Source organism: Pelophylax lessonae, assembly GCF_965119305.1.
Source record: "Pelophylax lessonae genome assembly, chromosome: 1".
Taxonomy (NCBI): domain Eukaryota; kingdom Metazoa; phylum Chordata; class Amphibia; order Anura; family Ranidae; genus Pelophylax; species Pelophylax lessonae.
The window spans coordinates 795,518,810-795,532,650 of NC_138768.1; the positions used below are offsets into that span (position 1 = coordinate 795,518,810).

Consider the following 13,841-nt stretch of genomic DNA (forward strand, 5'->3'; position numbering starts at 1 on the left):
GTCACAGAATTTGGTCCAGGCATCGAGTCATCACAGCCACGGTGTCAGGATCTGCCAGGTGCCTGGACTGACACCTAGCTCAGCCTTCCAGCTCCCCGCTGAGAGCCCGAGCTGGCCCCTACGCCCCTTCACAGCCCAGCGCTCCAGTGAGCGAGGAGGGGGCAGAGTGGAGTCAGAAGCTCTCTGCTTACGGAGTGTGTGAGAACCAAGCGATCGGTGGTGTTTTCGATCACTCAGTTCTCAGTGTAAAGGCGCCGGGGGGCAGATGCAGCATCGAACCAATACTACATCCACCTAGGTACCTATGAATCTGCAAAAAAAAAAAAACAGAAACCCAAACTTCTCTTTTTAAAGCTGGACTCTGGCTAAACAAATATTGTCTATATAGAAGAGGCATGTGTATACGTATTTAAATCTTGGTGTCCTTTGTGTATTTATTCCAGATCTGTGCCATATTCCAGTGTGAAATGTTGCCTTTGTGCTGAAGAATACTGTAATAAAGACTGGTTACTGTTTCTGTCTCTCTCCTTGTTCAGGGTGACTGGTCTTGTATCTTCCCCCCTCCTGTAGTTTTCTGCAGGCAGCCTGTATTAGATGGGACCTTCTGGGGCCCCTCCCACAGCGATGATATTACTGCTAATTTTACAACGTATTATCTTGGTTTGCAACAGTATATTTAAAGTGGTTCTAAAACCTAAACATTTTTTACCTTAATGCATTCCCTGCATTGAGGTAAAAAATATTTAGGTATTAGTATAGCTCTCCATTGGGCATGTGCTTTCAGTAAATATATGGTTTGGGGGGTCTTTTACAAACTCTGAAAGCTGTTAGTGAAAAATGAAAACCTCCAGGTTTTTATAATCATATGCTTATTTACAGTTTTGTGCACATTCAACTTTCACCATTTCACAAAAAGGTGCAATTTAAAATGTACAAATATTTGTTATTTATTAACTCAATACAGGTTAAACTTTTAAATTTAGAAGGAATTGAGCAGGGATTTTGTAACAATTGCTGTGTTTGTATGTGCTAATAATGATTTTAGTGTATTTTTTGTAAAAATATTGATTTGATAAACATTTACACAAATATCATGGGGCAATAAAAATCAGTTTTACCTTCTTTTTATTCTACTGGTCATGTGCTTTCAGAAAATATATAGTTTGGGGGGGTCTTTTACAATTTCTGAAAGCTATAAGCGAAAAATTAAAACCTCCTGATTTTCACCATTTCGTAAAAAGGCACAATTTAAAATTTACAAATATTTGTTATTAATTAATTTAATACAGGTTAAGCTTTTATATTTAGTAGGAATTTTGTAAAATTTGCTATGTTTGTATCTGCTAATATTGATCTTTGTGTATTTTTAGCAAAAATATTGATTTGACAAACATTTGTGCAAATATCATGAGGCCGTAAAAATCAGTAGCACCCTCTTTTTATTCTACTGGTCATGTGCTTTCAGAAAATTTATGGTTTAAGGGGTCCATTACAAATTCTGAAAGCTGTAAGTGAAATATAAAAAAGCAATGGAAAAATTGCAAAAATGGTCTGCCCACCTGAGTTTAAAACTGGAGCACAGGGGCTGGCAGCGAAAGGGTTAAATAAAGATTTTTTTTGTGTTATCTTTAAACACTAGATAATAAAATATTAAAACCAACAAATAAGACCAATTTTCTCCAAGTCTTCCCCTTTTGTGAGATCGAATAAAACTGTTGATGTGTGCACACCCCCATTGAACAATTAACATTTTGTAACCATATGGAGCAGCTCTGTGCATCTCATTAGACTTACGCTTGCAATGTTGGTCGCAGAGTGCAGATGCCCTCATGTCGCACAGCCTCAGAGATCCTTTGCTGGTGCTGTACACAAAAAGGTTGCAGTGATAGGGATGAAATTCTGCTGCTGTGATCACTTCTGTCAAGTCTTCCATGTTAGCAGGCTTGATGTCCACAATGTCTGATTTTAAGGTTAATTAAGGAAAAAACAGTTCATATTTTTCTGCGCTGCTGTCAGATAATAAAGCTAAATTATAACATGTAATTATGTGGTATGAAAAATCCTTATATACATTTTTAGATATATTTTTCCTTCATATCAGCTTGCTGTAATGGCTTGCAAGGCACAGCAAACTGCCAGAGGGAGGGCAGGTAGTGTCAGCCAGACATACTCTATGTGCACTGCACAGTGCTGTCAGTCTAACACAAGACAAAGGCATCCAGGAGAGAGCACAGACAAGACCCCATCAGGTTTCTGCTTTTCTTCACAGTCCAATCAGCAGGCTGAGGTATATGCACTGCATCTAAAATAAATGCCTTGGTGCGCCACACAAAACAGGTAATGGAGCAACAGGTATGCACTCCAAGGACTTGTACAGAAGAACAAGGATGACTTTACAGAATTTAATGGTACTGTCAGTGCAAAAAGTTTCTATGTCATCAGGCCCTTTAAGTACCTACAATACTTGTAGCTACATTTTATATATATATATATATATATATATATATATATATATATAAATCTGAATATAGGAGATTCATGGAAACAGGAGGTGTAGCGAATGGAGAAGTGTATACAAATAGACAAAAGGAGACCAAACACATTATCAGACATGCAAATTCACAGAAAGAGGAGGAAATTATTAAATCTATTAGGAAGGAGACAAAATCTTTTTTAGGTACATCAGTGATCAAAGGAAAAAATACAGCAAGATCACCAAAATTAAAAGGGAGACCTGGATGTAGCAAACCATTTAAACAATTACTTATTTTCAGGCTTCTCAGTAATACATTGTACTAACACTAACAAGTTGGGGAATCATATTGGTTCTAGTAATGATGGTTAATTTTTAGGATTTCTGGAGACAGAGGTAGTAGAGGAACTGGCTTGGTTAAAGTTTAAAGTGTTACTAAACTCAGGACTCTGCATTCACTATATCTGGCCACAGTACACAGAACATGGAAATGCAATTATTTTAGTAAATATAAACTGCTAAATACCTTTTCTCATCAGCAGTATATAGCAGTCTTGTGACCGTTATCAGTTCCTGGTTAAGCTTGTAGGAGGGGTTTTCATACTGCACTGAGCAGTCCTATCAGGATGCCAGACCCCTGACCCTCTGTCTGGAGATTGCTGATTGGCCCTGTCCTGATCACATGCATTCTCCCAAAAACAACTTTCTAGCAATACACACCAAACTGAGCATGTGCAGCCTGACTCCTAATGCTCTGTCTTATCTGAACCTGTTCTGGAGTCAGTGGAAGAGGAGGAGGATCAGTGCATACAAGATCCAACAGCCTTTTTACACAATGCAGGGTAATAACCCCTTAGGTTTCACAGTGAGTATAACAAGCATGCTTTACTGCATATACAGACTGATTTCACTGTTGCGGGATTAGTAACATTTTATTCACTTCCCGCAAATCGACTTACCTGTTCATCGGCTCGGAGAAGTGGTTGTACAGGGATGATGCCTGCAGTTGCAGGGTGCAGGGAGAAGGAGGTCCTGATTTTGCTATATAGATCTATAGACCATATTTACCATACTGTGTCTAGTTCTGGAGACCCCACTTAAAAAAACATATTGATAAGATAGAACGAGTCCAGAGACAGACAAAAAAAATGGTTAAAGTTCCTAAAGATAAAACATATTGTAGGCGAGATTTTAAGAACTTAATATGTACAGTCTGGAGGAAAGTAGGGGAAGGAGATACATGAGTGAAACCTTTAACCACTTAAGCCCCGGGAGATTTTACCCCCTTCCTGACCAGGGTTTTTTTGCGATTTTTTACTGCGTGACTTTAACGGACAATTGCGCGGTCGTGCGACGATGTACCTAAACAAATTTGACGTCCTTTTTTTCCCACAAACAGAGCTTTCTTTTGGTGGTATTTGATCACCTGTGCAAATTTTTGGTCATGCGCTATAAACAAAAAAAGAGCGTCAATTTTGCAAAAATAACAATATTTTTCACATTTTTTTATATGAAATTCCCCAAAAAATTTAAAAATCAAATTTTTTTAACATTTTCGGCCAATTTGTTTTATGCTACATATGTTTGGTAAAAAAAAATTGCAAAAAGCGTATTTTGATTGGTTTGCGCAAAAGTTATCGCGTATACTAACGAAAGATTTTTGTCAGTTTTGGTGTTTTTTTTAATGAGTAATGGCGGCGATCTGCGATTTTTTTTGCGGTACTGCGACATTGCGGCGGACAGATTGGACCCTTGACTGACATTTTTGACACTTTTGGGGTTACCAGTGACATTACTGCAGTAATCAGTGCTATACATATGCACTGTTACTGTAAAAATGACACTGGCAGGGAAGGGGTTAACTGTATTGGAGAGGGAGGGCTTAAGTGTGTCCTAGGGGCGTGTTTCTAACTGTGATGGGACATGGCTACTAGTGTAAAAACAGAGATTAACGGTCCTACATAGTAGAACTGTCTGATCTCCATTTTTACACAGGGGAGAATGACAGGCGGCTTGTTTACATTAGCCGCCTGCCTTTCTCCCTTCCCGGCGAACGATCGGGTCCGCCGGTCACATGCACTGACTTCTTAGGGAACGAGCCGGGACGGGCGTGCGCTCGCCCCCTATTGGCTCACAAGCCGGTGACAGGCTAGTGACGTACCGGTACGTCACTTTGCCTGGCTGGGGCTGACCGCCGCAGTATATGTACTTGCGGTGGTCGGCAAGTGGTTAAATACATCAAGGGGGTGAATAAAGTTAGGGAGGGCAGTGGAGCCATATTTAAGAACATGGGAGGAAAGTAGTAGGAGGAACGTTCAAAACTAATCTTAGAAAGTATTATTTTACCATAAGAGTAGTTGATAGGTAGTGAGTCAGTCAACAGTAGATGGATTCAGATATGTTTGGGACAAAAATAAATCTATACTCAAAAAAGTTAAAAAATAAAAACATGTATAAGTTTAAAAAAATGGGGCGGTCTCAAAGTAGAAGTATGGGCAAAGCTATTTTGGCCATATGTCTCCTATGGATCACATGAGTGCAGTTCGTTCTGTACTCCTGTGATCCGTTTCCAGCCGACAACTAGCTGAAGCCCGCTGTCAGCTGACATCACAAAGGCAGTCCCGGCTCAGAAAAGATCCCAACCATATGGTCGGTATCCACCCAGAAGCCTGGACCAGCACCTGGCTCAGCCTTTCAGAGATCTGCCGAGAGCCTAAACCAGTGCCTCCCACCCTCTCCACAGCCCAGCGCTCCAGTGAGTGCTGGAGGGGATAGTAGGGAGCTGGAGAGAGTCTTGGCTCTCTGCACAGAGCAGAGGAAGAGAACTGAACGATCAGAGGTGTCTGATCATTTGGTTCTTATTACAGAGGCGGCGGGGGAAAGACACAGCATCGGATCGATGTTGCATCCACCTAGGTGAGTATGAATGTTTTTTTTTTTTTTAATTCTGAACTTCTCTTTCAATTGACCACTTGGTCTGTTTTCTGCCATCACTTTTCTATGTTTATAAAAACATTGGGTAATATTTCAGTTTGGTAGACATTTACCAATAATATTATGCACATTGACTATTTTTCTTTAATAAAGACATTTTAATACTTTCAATCTGCTTCAGCGACTTATTCCCTAGATTTGCTGCAAATCATCCTTGTTTAACAGTGCTTAGAGCATCTCAGCAACTTTTTAGATTCCAAAATGTGCATTCAAATCTGCACTAGAAAAATACAGGTTGCTATGGCAAACACCAACACGAAATCCCTTCTTCTCCTTTTACAAATTAAACCTACTTTTGAGTTGAATGGCAGCAGAACCAGTTCCAGAAAATTACTAGCGCAATTTCCAGTTATCCGCATTAGGATAGCAACACATTAGCTGATGTGCGGGAAGAGAGAAGTTACATTCAGTATTGTTTAATGGACTTTATATTATTAGAAATGAGACGGGAGCCAGACTTCAGAATTCACCAACTTGTGTCTCAAGTGGACAACCAGCCCTGCAATCCGATTCCAAGTGACATTTTTCCATGAATGTAAAGAAATTATTATAAATTGTAATCTGCTTTGAAAACAGAGCTCAAGTTTCATGTAACAAAAGTCTAACAGAGACATGCTTACAACAATATTTTAACCACTTAAGCCCCGGAAGATTTTACCCCCTTCCTGACCAGGGGTTTTTTTGCGATTTTTTACTGCGTGACTTTAACGGACAATTGCGCGGTCGTGCGACGATGTACCTAAATGAATTTGACGTCCTTTTTTTCCCACAAACAGAGCTTTCTTTTGGTGGTATTTGATCACCTGTGCGATTTTTTTGATCATGCGCTATAAACAAAAAAAGAGCGTCAATTTTGCAAAAATAACAATATTTTTCACATTTTTTTATATGAAATTCCCCAAAAAAATGTAAAAATCAAAATTTTTTAACATTTTCGGCCAATTTGTTTTATGCTACATATGTTTGGTAAAAAAAAAATCGCAAAAAGCGTATTTTGATTGGTTTGCGCAAAAGTTATCGCGTTTACTAACAAAGGGAAAGATTTTTGTCATTTTTGTTGTTTTTTTTTAAACACGTAATGGCGGCGATCTGCAATTTTTTTTGCGGTACTGTGACATTGCGGCGGACAGATCGGACCCTTGACTGACATTTTTGACACTTTTTGGGGTTACCAGTGATATTTCTACAGTAATCAGTGCTATACATATGCACTGTTACTGTGAAATTACACTGGCAGTGAAGGGGTTAACTTTTTTTAGAGGGAGGGGCGGTGTGTGTCCCTAGGGGCGTGATTCTAACTGTGATTGGCTGTGGCTTGAGGTGTAGGAACAGTGATCAACGGTCCTACATAGTAGAACCGTATGATCACTGTTTCTACACAGGGGAGAATGACAGGCGGCTTGTTTACATCAGCCGCCTGCCTTTCTCCCTCTGCACTGACGATCGGCGAGTGACCGGCGGACATCGGGTCCGCCGGTCACACGCACGGACTTGCTGGGGAACGAGCCGGGGCGGGAGCGCGCCTCCGCAGGCGCGCGCGCCCACTATTGGCTCCCAAGCAAGTGACAGGCTAGTGACGTATATATATACGTCACTTTGCCTGTCCGGGGCTGACTGCCGACATATATCATCGTGCGGCGGTCGGCAACCGGTTAAAGGAAATTTTACAAGTACAATTTAATGACTAGCCTAAAGCAGAACTCCAGCTAAAAATACTAATCTAAAAATTACTAGGCCTGTAAAAAGGAAAATAACAAAACCAGCTTTTGCTGCAATATTCAGCTTCAATCCAAAGATTTCCCCTGCAGTATTTTTCTGCAGCGAGATGTCCTCAGTTTGATGGTCAACACCCATCCCAGTAGAAGCAGTACAATGATGAGCTCATCTTCCTATAACTATGCTTTCTGCTCTTATCAGCTTGCTACTTGTCAGCACTTGAACTGATTGGCTCCTTGTGTCGCTTGTTCCTTTCACACCCCAGCCCTGCTGTACAAGGGCTGTATGAGGTTGATACCAGGTCAAATTCATGTACTTACTGCAGCCAGGTGCTTGTATAGCACCCTGGTCTTAAACAGGGGCTACCAGTAAATTTACCTGGGCTAGGTTGTAGTTAAAATGATTGTAAAGTCTCGCTTTTTAAAAAAAAAAAAAATAACAAACATGGGGACTCTTTGGGGACCCTGCTCTAAAGGGGGATCTATGGGGACCGTGCTTTAAAGGGGGATCTATGGGGACCCTGCTCTAAAGGGGGATCTATGGGGACCGTGTTTTAAAGGGGGATCTATGGGGACCCTGCTCTAAAGAGGGATCTATTGGGACCCTGCTCTAAAGGTGGATCTATAGGGACCTTGCTCTAAAGAGGGATCTGTGGGGACCCTGTTATGGCATAGATCCCCCTTTAGAGCAGGGTCCCCATAGATGTCCCTTTGAAGCAGGCCAGGGTCCCCAAATATCCCCCTTTACTAGAGCAGGTCCCCCATAGATCTCTAAAGGGGGATCTATAGGGGAACCTGCCTGGCTTGCTCTAAAGAGGGATCTATAGGAGACCCTGCCTGGCCTACTCTAAAGTTTAGAGCAGGCCAGGCAGGGTCCCCCACAGATCTCCTTTAATGATCCGATTTGAAATTCTGGAGCTGTTCTAGGAGGACACACACTCACACAGTGCAGAATAAATTACGAGTTGACTGGCTTACATCCCTCACGATAAGCTGGGGCCAAGGCTGGGGTACACTGGGCACTGCTGAGACTGGTGGCAGGCATGGCATGGGCAGGCGGCACGGGCAGCAAGTTAGAGGAGAAACGTGGAAGTTCCTTCCATTCTCCTTCTCCGAGTCCTCCACTCTCAGTCTGGGGATGGGGCAACCAATGTGCAAGGCGCAACTTAAGCAGTAGTGCACCTGATTGATTAGGATGCTGACACAGTCCTACCAATCAGCGGGCATCGGTGGGGGAGGTGGAAGTGCTGTGACTGTCACTGACTGTGCTGTCGCGGACACTGCAAGGACCGCTCACAGACATCAGTGTCCATGTAGGAAAACCTTGCCGACCCCTGCTTGCTACAAATGTATACCTGTGTATTATTGTCTCTCTATTCCTCCCCTTCCTGGAAGATTGCAAACAGTGTTATGTCAAAAGTCCCAAAATCTACACTGTAGATCAGGAGTGGGCAATCAACTTTCCCAAGAGGCCACATGAGAAACTGGGACTGTTGTGGAGGGCTCTACCTACTATAATTTTGTTCAATATTCATTTTGGACCTGGGAAGGTCTGTAAGTATGTACACATGCAGTATAGTTAACAAAACACCTGGCATTAGGAATAATAGGTAAGAAATAGGTCTCTTTTAGATAAGTGGTCGAGGGTAGTAAAAACGAGCAGTTGAGCCATGGTTTTATCACCCCCTTGGCCACCCATCCTAAACTGTACAATAACAGCTGGACAGGTTTTTCACTTACCGCTGCATTTTTAACTTTGACAAACAGCAAAGCTTGTCAAACTCACCCACTAAGTTCAATGGGGCCACGTCACAACCACATGCAGAGCACAAAATTGCAGCGAGGCAGTTCCGCATTATAGTGTTAATTCAGGCATATATAAGGCAATATAACACCTCCTTACTGCCACACAAATGACCTCTGAAGAGCACTGTGACTGGAAAGCCTGAGATTGGTAAAGTAGAGATTTCTGCAGATCTTGACCTGAAGTGAAGAACAGGTGCACAGCTCCTGGGGATTGCAGAGTGCAGACCCTGGCACAGGAAGAACTTGGTTGGGTAGTTAAGTGGCTCAGTGGCCCTCAGACTCTTTTCTTCCAGTTCTCGCAGCTCTCCATATAAACATTTGTCAGCATGTCTCTCAGAGGCTGTCAGCTTCCTTAGCGAGGAAGCCGATGACCTCACAGAGGCATGGATAGGGTCAAAAGGCCAGATGTGGCCCTGGGGCAAAAATTTGGCTAGGTCTACTTTAGATCAAGCTCTCAGTTTTACATTTGATATGAACATTACAAGACTGGTACAACAACATATTGGGAGATGTTGGGAGATCTGGAACCTGGCTTGTTAAACAACGTATTCAAACTTTCAACACATCTTAGCTGATAAAATAGAGATAACTTAGCACCCAACCCATGGCTTGGACTGAACAGTGGGTATAATTGTCAAGTGAAAGGAAGATTAAAAAAATTCTCATGTTCAGTCTTGTGAAGGGATGTAGTATTTGTCCAAATTCCCTTTCTTCATTTTTGGAGTTGCAGTGGGGTGCAGTTAGCATTATGTTATTGCTTTAGGATTGATCTCAATGTATACATTCTCTGCCAGGTGTTTGTTGAGCATGCCAGTTTGCTGTGCTAGAGAGGTGGCGCCCTGTGTTATAAATGTTTAATTGGCCTAGCCAATCAGCAGTCTCAGGGGGTTTTGTGATGTGTATTAAAGAACTCAGCTTTTGTGCCTGAAATAATATGATTAAAATAGAATTAAAGGCAAAACTTTTTTTCTACTTTGGCTATGTCCCATAGCCAAAACAGGAAATGAGTGTCACGCTTACACCTAACGCATGTGGTCTGGCACTATAGCTGGCTTCTGTGTTCCCCACCTATAGCAGCCCCCTTTCCCATAAGGCAAGCAGGCCTACCGGTACTCGGTTGCCCCCAGGACTTATACACAATGCTATAGTGCTTGGCTACCACGCCAGGGCAGGTGCGAACTGAGCAAAGCAAACAAGTACTTGCGGTTGGCAGACAGGCAGAGTGGTTTAATGACAGTTCAGGCACAAGGCAGGGTCAATCCGCATTCAAAAGGTAGGCAGACTTCAGAGAGTAGTTGATATCTGATCCAAGGTCATAAACAGGGGAATCCAAACAGCAGAGCAGACAAACAGGAAGCCTGGAGCATGTGTTACAAATGCAATATCACAAGCTTGAGACTGCAGGCTTGCCTGGCTTGTATCAGGTTTGGTCTCCACCCAGAGACAGGCTACATCAGTCACCTTGCAGGTGGACAAACAGATAAGGAGAATGCAACACAGCCAAAACCAGAATGCTGGAATGAGACCAGCAGCTATCAAGGTTTAGGAACGCTACACGGCCCTGACAATGAGATGGAATCTCTCCAAAGCAAGCGTATCCTAGGGTATCACCAGAGCTATTGTCCCAATTTGAAGATATCCTCTCTATTACTGTTCTGGTGTCAACCATAAAATCGGGATTTTATTGTACTTTCACTTTTGATGATAATGGTAAACAGGTCAGCTAGAGAGGGTGAATCTCCCTAATGGTGGTGCAGAAAACAATTTAAACTGGCAGGTTTTAATCCTTCTTCACTCCAAAACTAAAAAAAAAGTTTTGCCTTACAGTTAGTTACACTTTAAGATATCAGAACCCTGAAGTGTATCTAAACCTAAAAAGAAATAATGTATTGTATTGCAGTGTTGCCTATAGATGTTGTTACTGCATTCATTTTTTTCAGGCTTTTTTTTCTTCATTTCCACCCGGTGATCCTGCCAGGGACACACTTCCCATCCTAGAATGACATGTATCCTAAATTGAAATATAAAATCATCAGTATCATCATATCCATTCTATATGAGTGGTGCTTTGTAGTTCACCAATAAGTAGTTTGTATATTAGTTCAGTGCACAGGAGGTTACAATGATACATACTGAATTTCTATGGGTTCCATGGGTCTTGTTCTGTCTAATGCCGCTAACAGGTCTGGGAAGCTGCATTTTATTTTCCCTGGGTTTAGATACACTTTAATCCTAAAGAAGCCAACACAGAAGGAGTCAGGCCAATGAATGATAACCATGTCCTCTGGCCCTGTCCAGACTCATATAGCTGCATCTTCTCTATTGGAAGTAGCCACAGGAATCAATTTCTGTCAGTAATCCAGTCTGTCATTTTATTCTACTATCAATTGAATAATACAAATGTTTGATCCTCAAAACATTTGCATCCCATGAAACAGCTTGTGACTTCAGAGGACTGATTGATGAAAGCTTTCTGAGATGAGGCCAAAATGAAGGAGAACACTGCTGATTAAAATGAGAAGCTTTTGTTGCTTTCCTAATTAGTCTAAGCCCATAGGAGCTCTAAACAGAAGCAGTCATTATTAAAACAGCATTGTATGTTCCTGAAAGTGTGGAACCTGAAAATAAATGACTATTGCGGAATAAAATTCTTCCTGATGGCACTCATGCTGCATAATTGGGAAGAGATGCTATCGTTGAGGCATTACCCTATCCCCAAGTGTATGTGAAAAATAATCGCTTTCTAAGAATGAAGACTCCGCTTCAAATGACTCAAATGTAATTGAATCTAGACATCTGAAGGCTTACGAATAGCCTGTCTTTGCCATTAAGTATATTCAGTAATAATTGTGTAATGAGTAAACATATTAAATCTATAGACAGGTTGCATGTACAGAAGCCAACAAAGAATCTGCCTCTCTTGTGCGTCTTGTAATGCTCTCTGTATCAATAATACAACACAGAAAAAGGCTAAGATGAAAAAAAGTCCTTCCAGAACGCTTTTAAGAACTGCTGGAGGCAAGGATACATAATTTCACAGCTAAGAAAAACCAGTTTACCTTATGTAAAAATTCACCGGTACTTCTGATGGGGTAAAAGCGGGGTTTTGACGTAAACATGAAGTATATTAACCACTTGCCGACCAGCCGCGGTACTTATACTGCAGCAAGTCGGCTCTGTCCCACAAAACAGCGTACCTGTGCGTCGTTTCGCAGGACAATTAGTGGGGGCCCGTGCGTGCCGATTGGCCACAGGGGGAGCCAATCAGTGGGTCCGGCGGCCACGATGTCCGCCGGGCACCCGCGATCGCTCCCCATGCAGACAGAACAGCGGTCTGCCGATGTAAACACGGCAGACCGCTGTTCCGTCAGAAATGAACACGAGGATCCTATGTTCCTCCTATTTAGGAACACAGGTCTCTGTGTTTATCCAGCAAGTCCATCCCCCACACAGTTAAAAAGCCTCCCCTAGGGACACATTTACAGTTTGATCACCCCTGAGATTAACCCCTTCCCTGCCAGTATCATTAGTACAGTAAGCACTGATTACTGTAGTAATGTCATTGGTCCCCCCAAAAGTGTCAAAAATGTCAGTTTGGTGTCTGATCTGTCCACCCCAATGTCGCAGTCTTGCTAAAAATAGCTGATCACCGCCAATACTAGAAAATAAATAAATAAATAAAAATGACATAAATCTTTCCCCTAGTTTGTAGATGCGATAACATTTGCGCAAACCAATTAATATACACTTATTGGGATTTTTTTTACCAAAAATATGTAGCAGAGTACATATTGGCCTAAAATGATGAAAAGAAACAGATTTTTATTTATTTTTTTTTTTTTAAGAATTGTCGATTTTTTTGTTTATAGCCCAAAAATGAAAAATCGCAGAGGTGATCAAATACCACCAAAAGAAAGCTCTATTTGTGGGAAAAAAATACATCAATTCTATTTGGGTACGATGTCGCACGACAGCGGAAATGTCAGTTAAAGTAATGTAGTGCCATATCGCAAAAAATGGCCTGGTCATTAAGGGGTAAAACCTTCCAGAAGTGGTTAAGGAACGCAGAGTCAGAAGGCTTTGAGAAAACTTGGTTTTACTGCCACAGAACGCCCATGCATGCGTCATGCAACCAACCTGAAGGGGGGCTGCACAGACTCTTTAGGGGTGCACGGGCAGTAAAACCCATGTAAATGGTGCCAAATTTAAATATGGTGTTGCACCTCTTCCTAGTCCATTGTTACCCCTTAGAATAAATAGACTGAGGCATAAAAGCACACACCAGGCTAGCAAAGTCATAGCCGTGACTTAATCAGCAGTGGCCCTAAGATCCATGGCCCTCTCCCAAAAGGACACATTAGGGGTGGTTAAGGCAGAATCCAATGGACTTGCCCCATCCAGCTAGACTTCGCCCTTCCAGTGGATATACTCCTCAATGAGTCTTCAGCGACAGGTGAACTCACACGATACACCAAGGGTTTCTAGGAGAGCACCTAGCACAGAGTTCAGTGCTCAGAGTGCACAACACAGGCCAGCCTCTTGCTCACAGAGGGGTCTGGGCATGGCCCTCAAGCCTATACCGAGGATCAGCCAATCAGTGGGCTGCAAAATGAGCTGCAGTGCCTCTGCAGAAACTAAAGAACATTGGTAGAAGAAAAAAAATGGAAAAGGTTTGCTCCTCACAGAGGAGAAAGAAGAAGTCTGTTCTCTTAGTACCAGATTGAGATCCCAAGGGGGGCAGATGAACAAATAGATGGGACTGTGTGAACAACCCCTAATACCAAGGCCCTTGCCAGGGAATGAGAACCAAGTAGTCTTTGAAAGGGTTATTTCTAGAGAAAATATATTGCCTT

At 42.1% G+C, this 13,841-nt stretch overlaps 1 protein-coding gene across 5 annotated transcripts in view; it reads right to left on the reverse strand.

The window, feature by feature from the left end:
- The window catches only part of PPP2R2C (protein phosphatase 2 regulatory subunit Bgamma), a 248,097-nt gene that overhangs the window by 16,017 nt on the left and 218,239 nt on the right, over positions 1–13,841 (reverse strand). For all 5 annotated transcript variants that reach the window (XM_082266616.1, XM_082266615.1, XM_082266617.1 and 2 more), the window contains one exon: positions 1,795–1,959. In XM_082266616.1, coding sequence (XP_082122742.1) covers positions 1,795–1,959 — 165 coding nt within the window. The remainder of the gene's footprint in view (positions 1–1,794; positions 1,960–13,841) is intronic.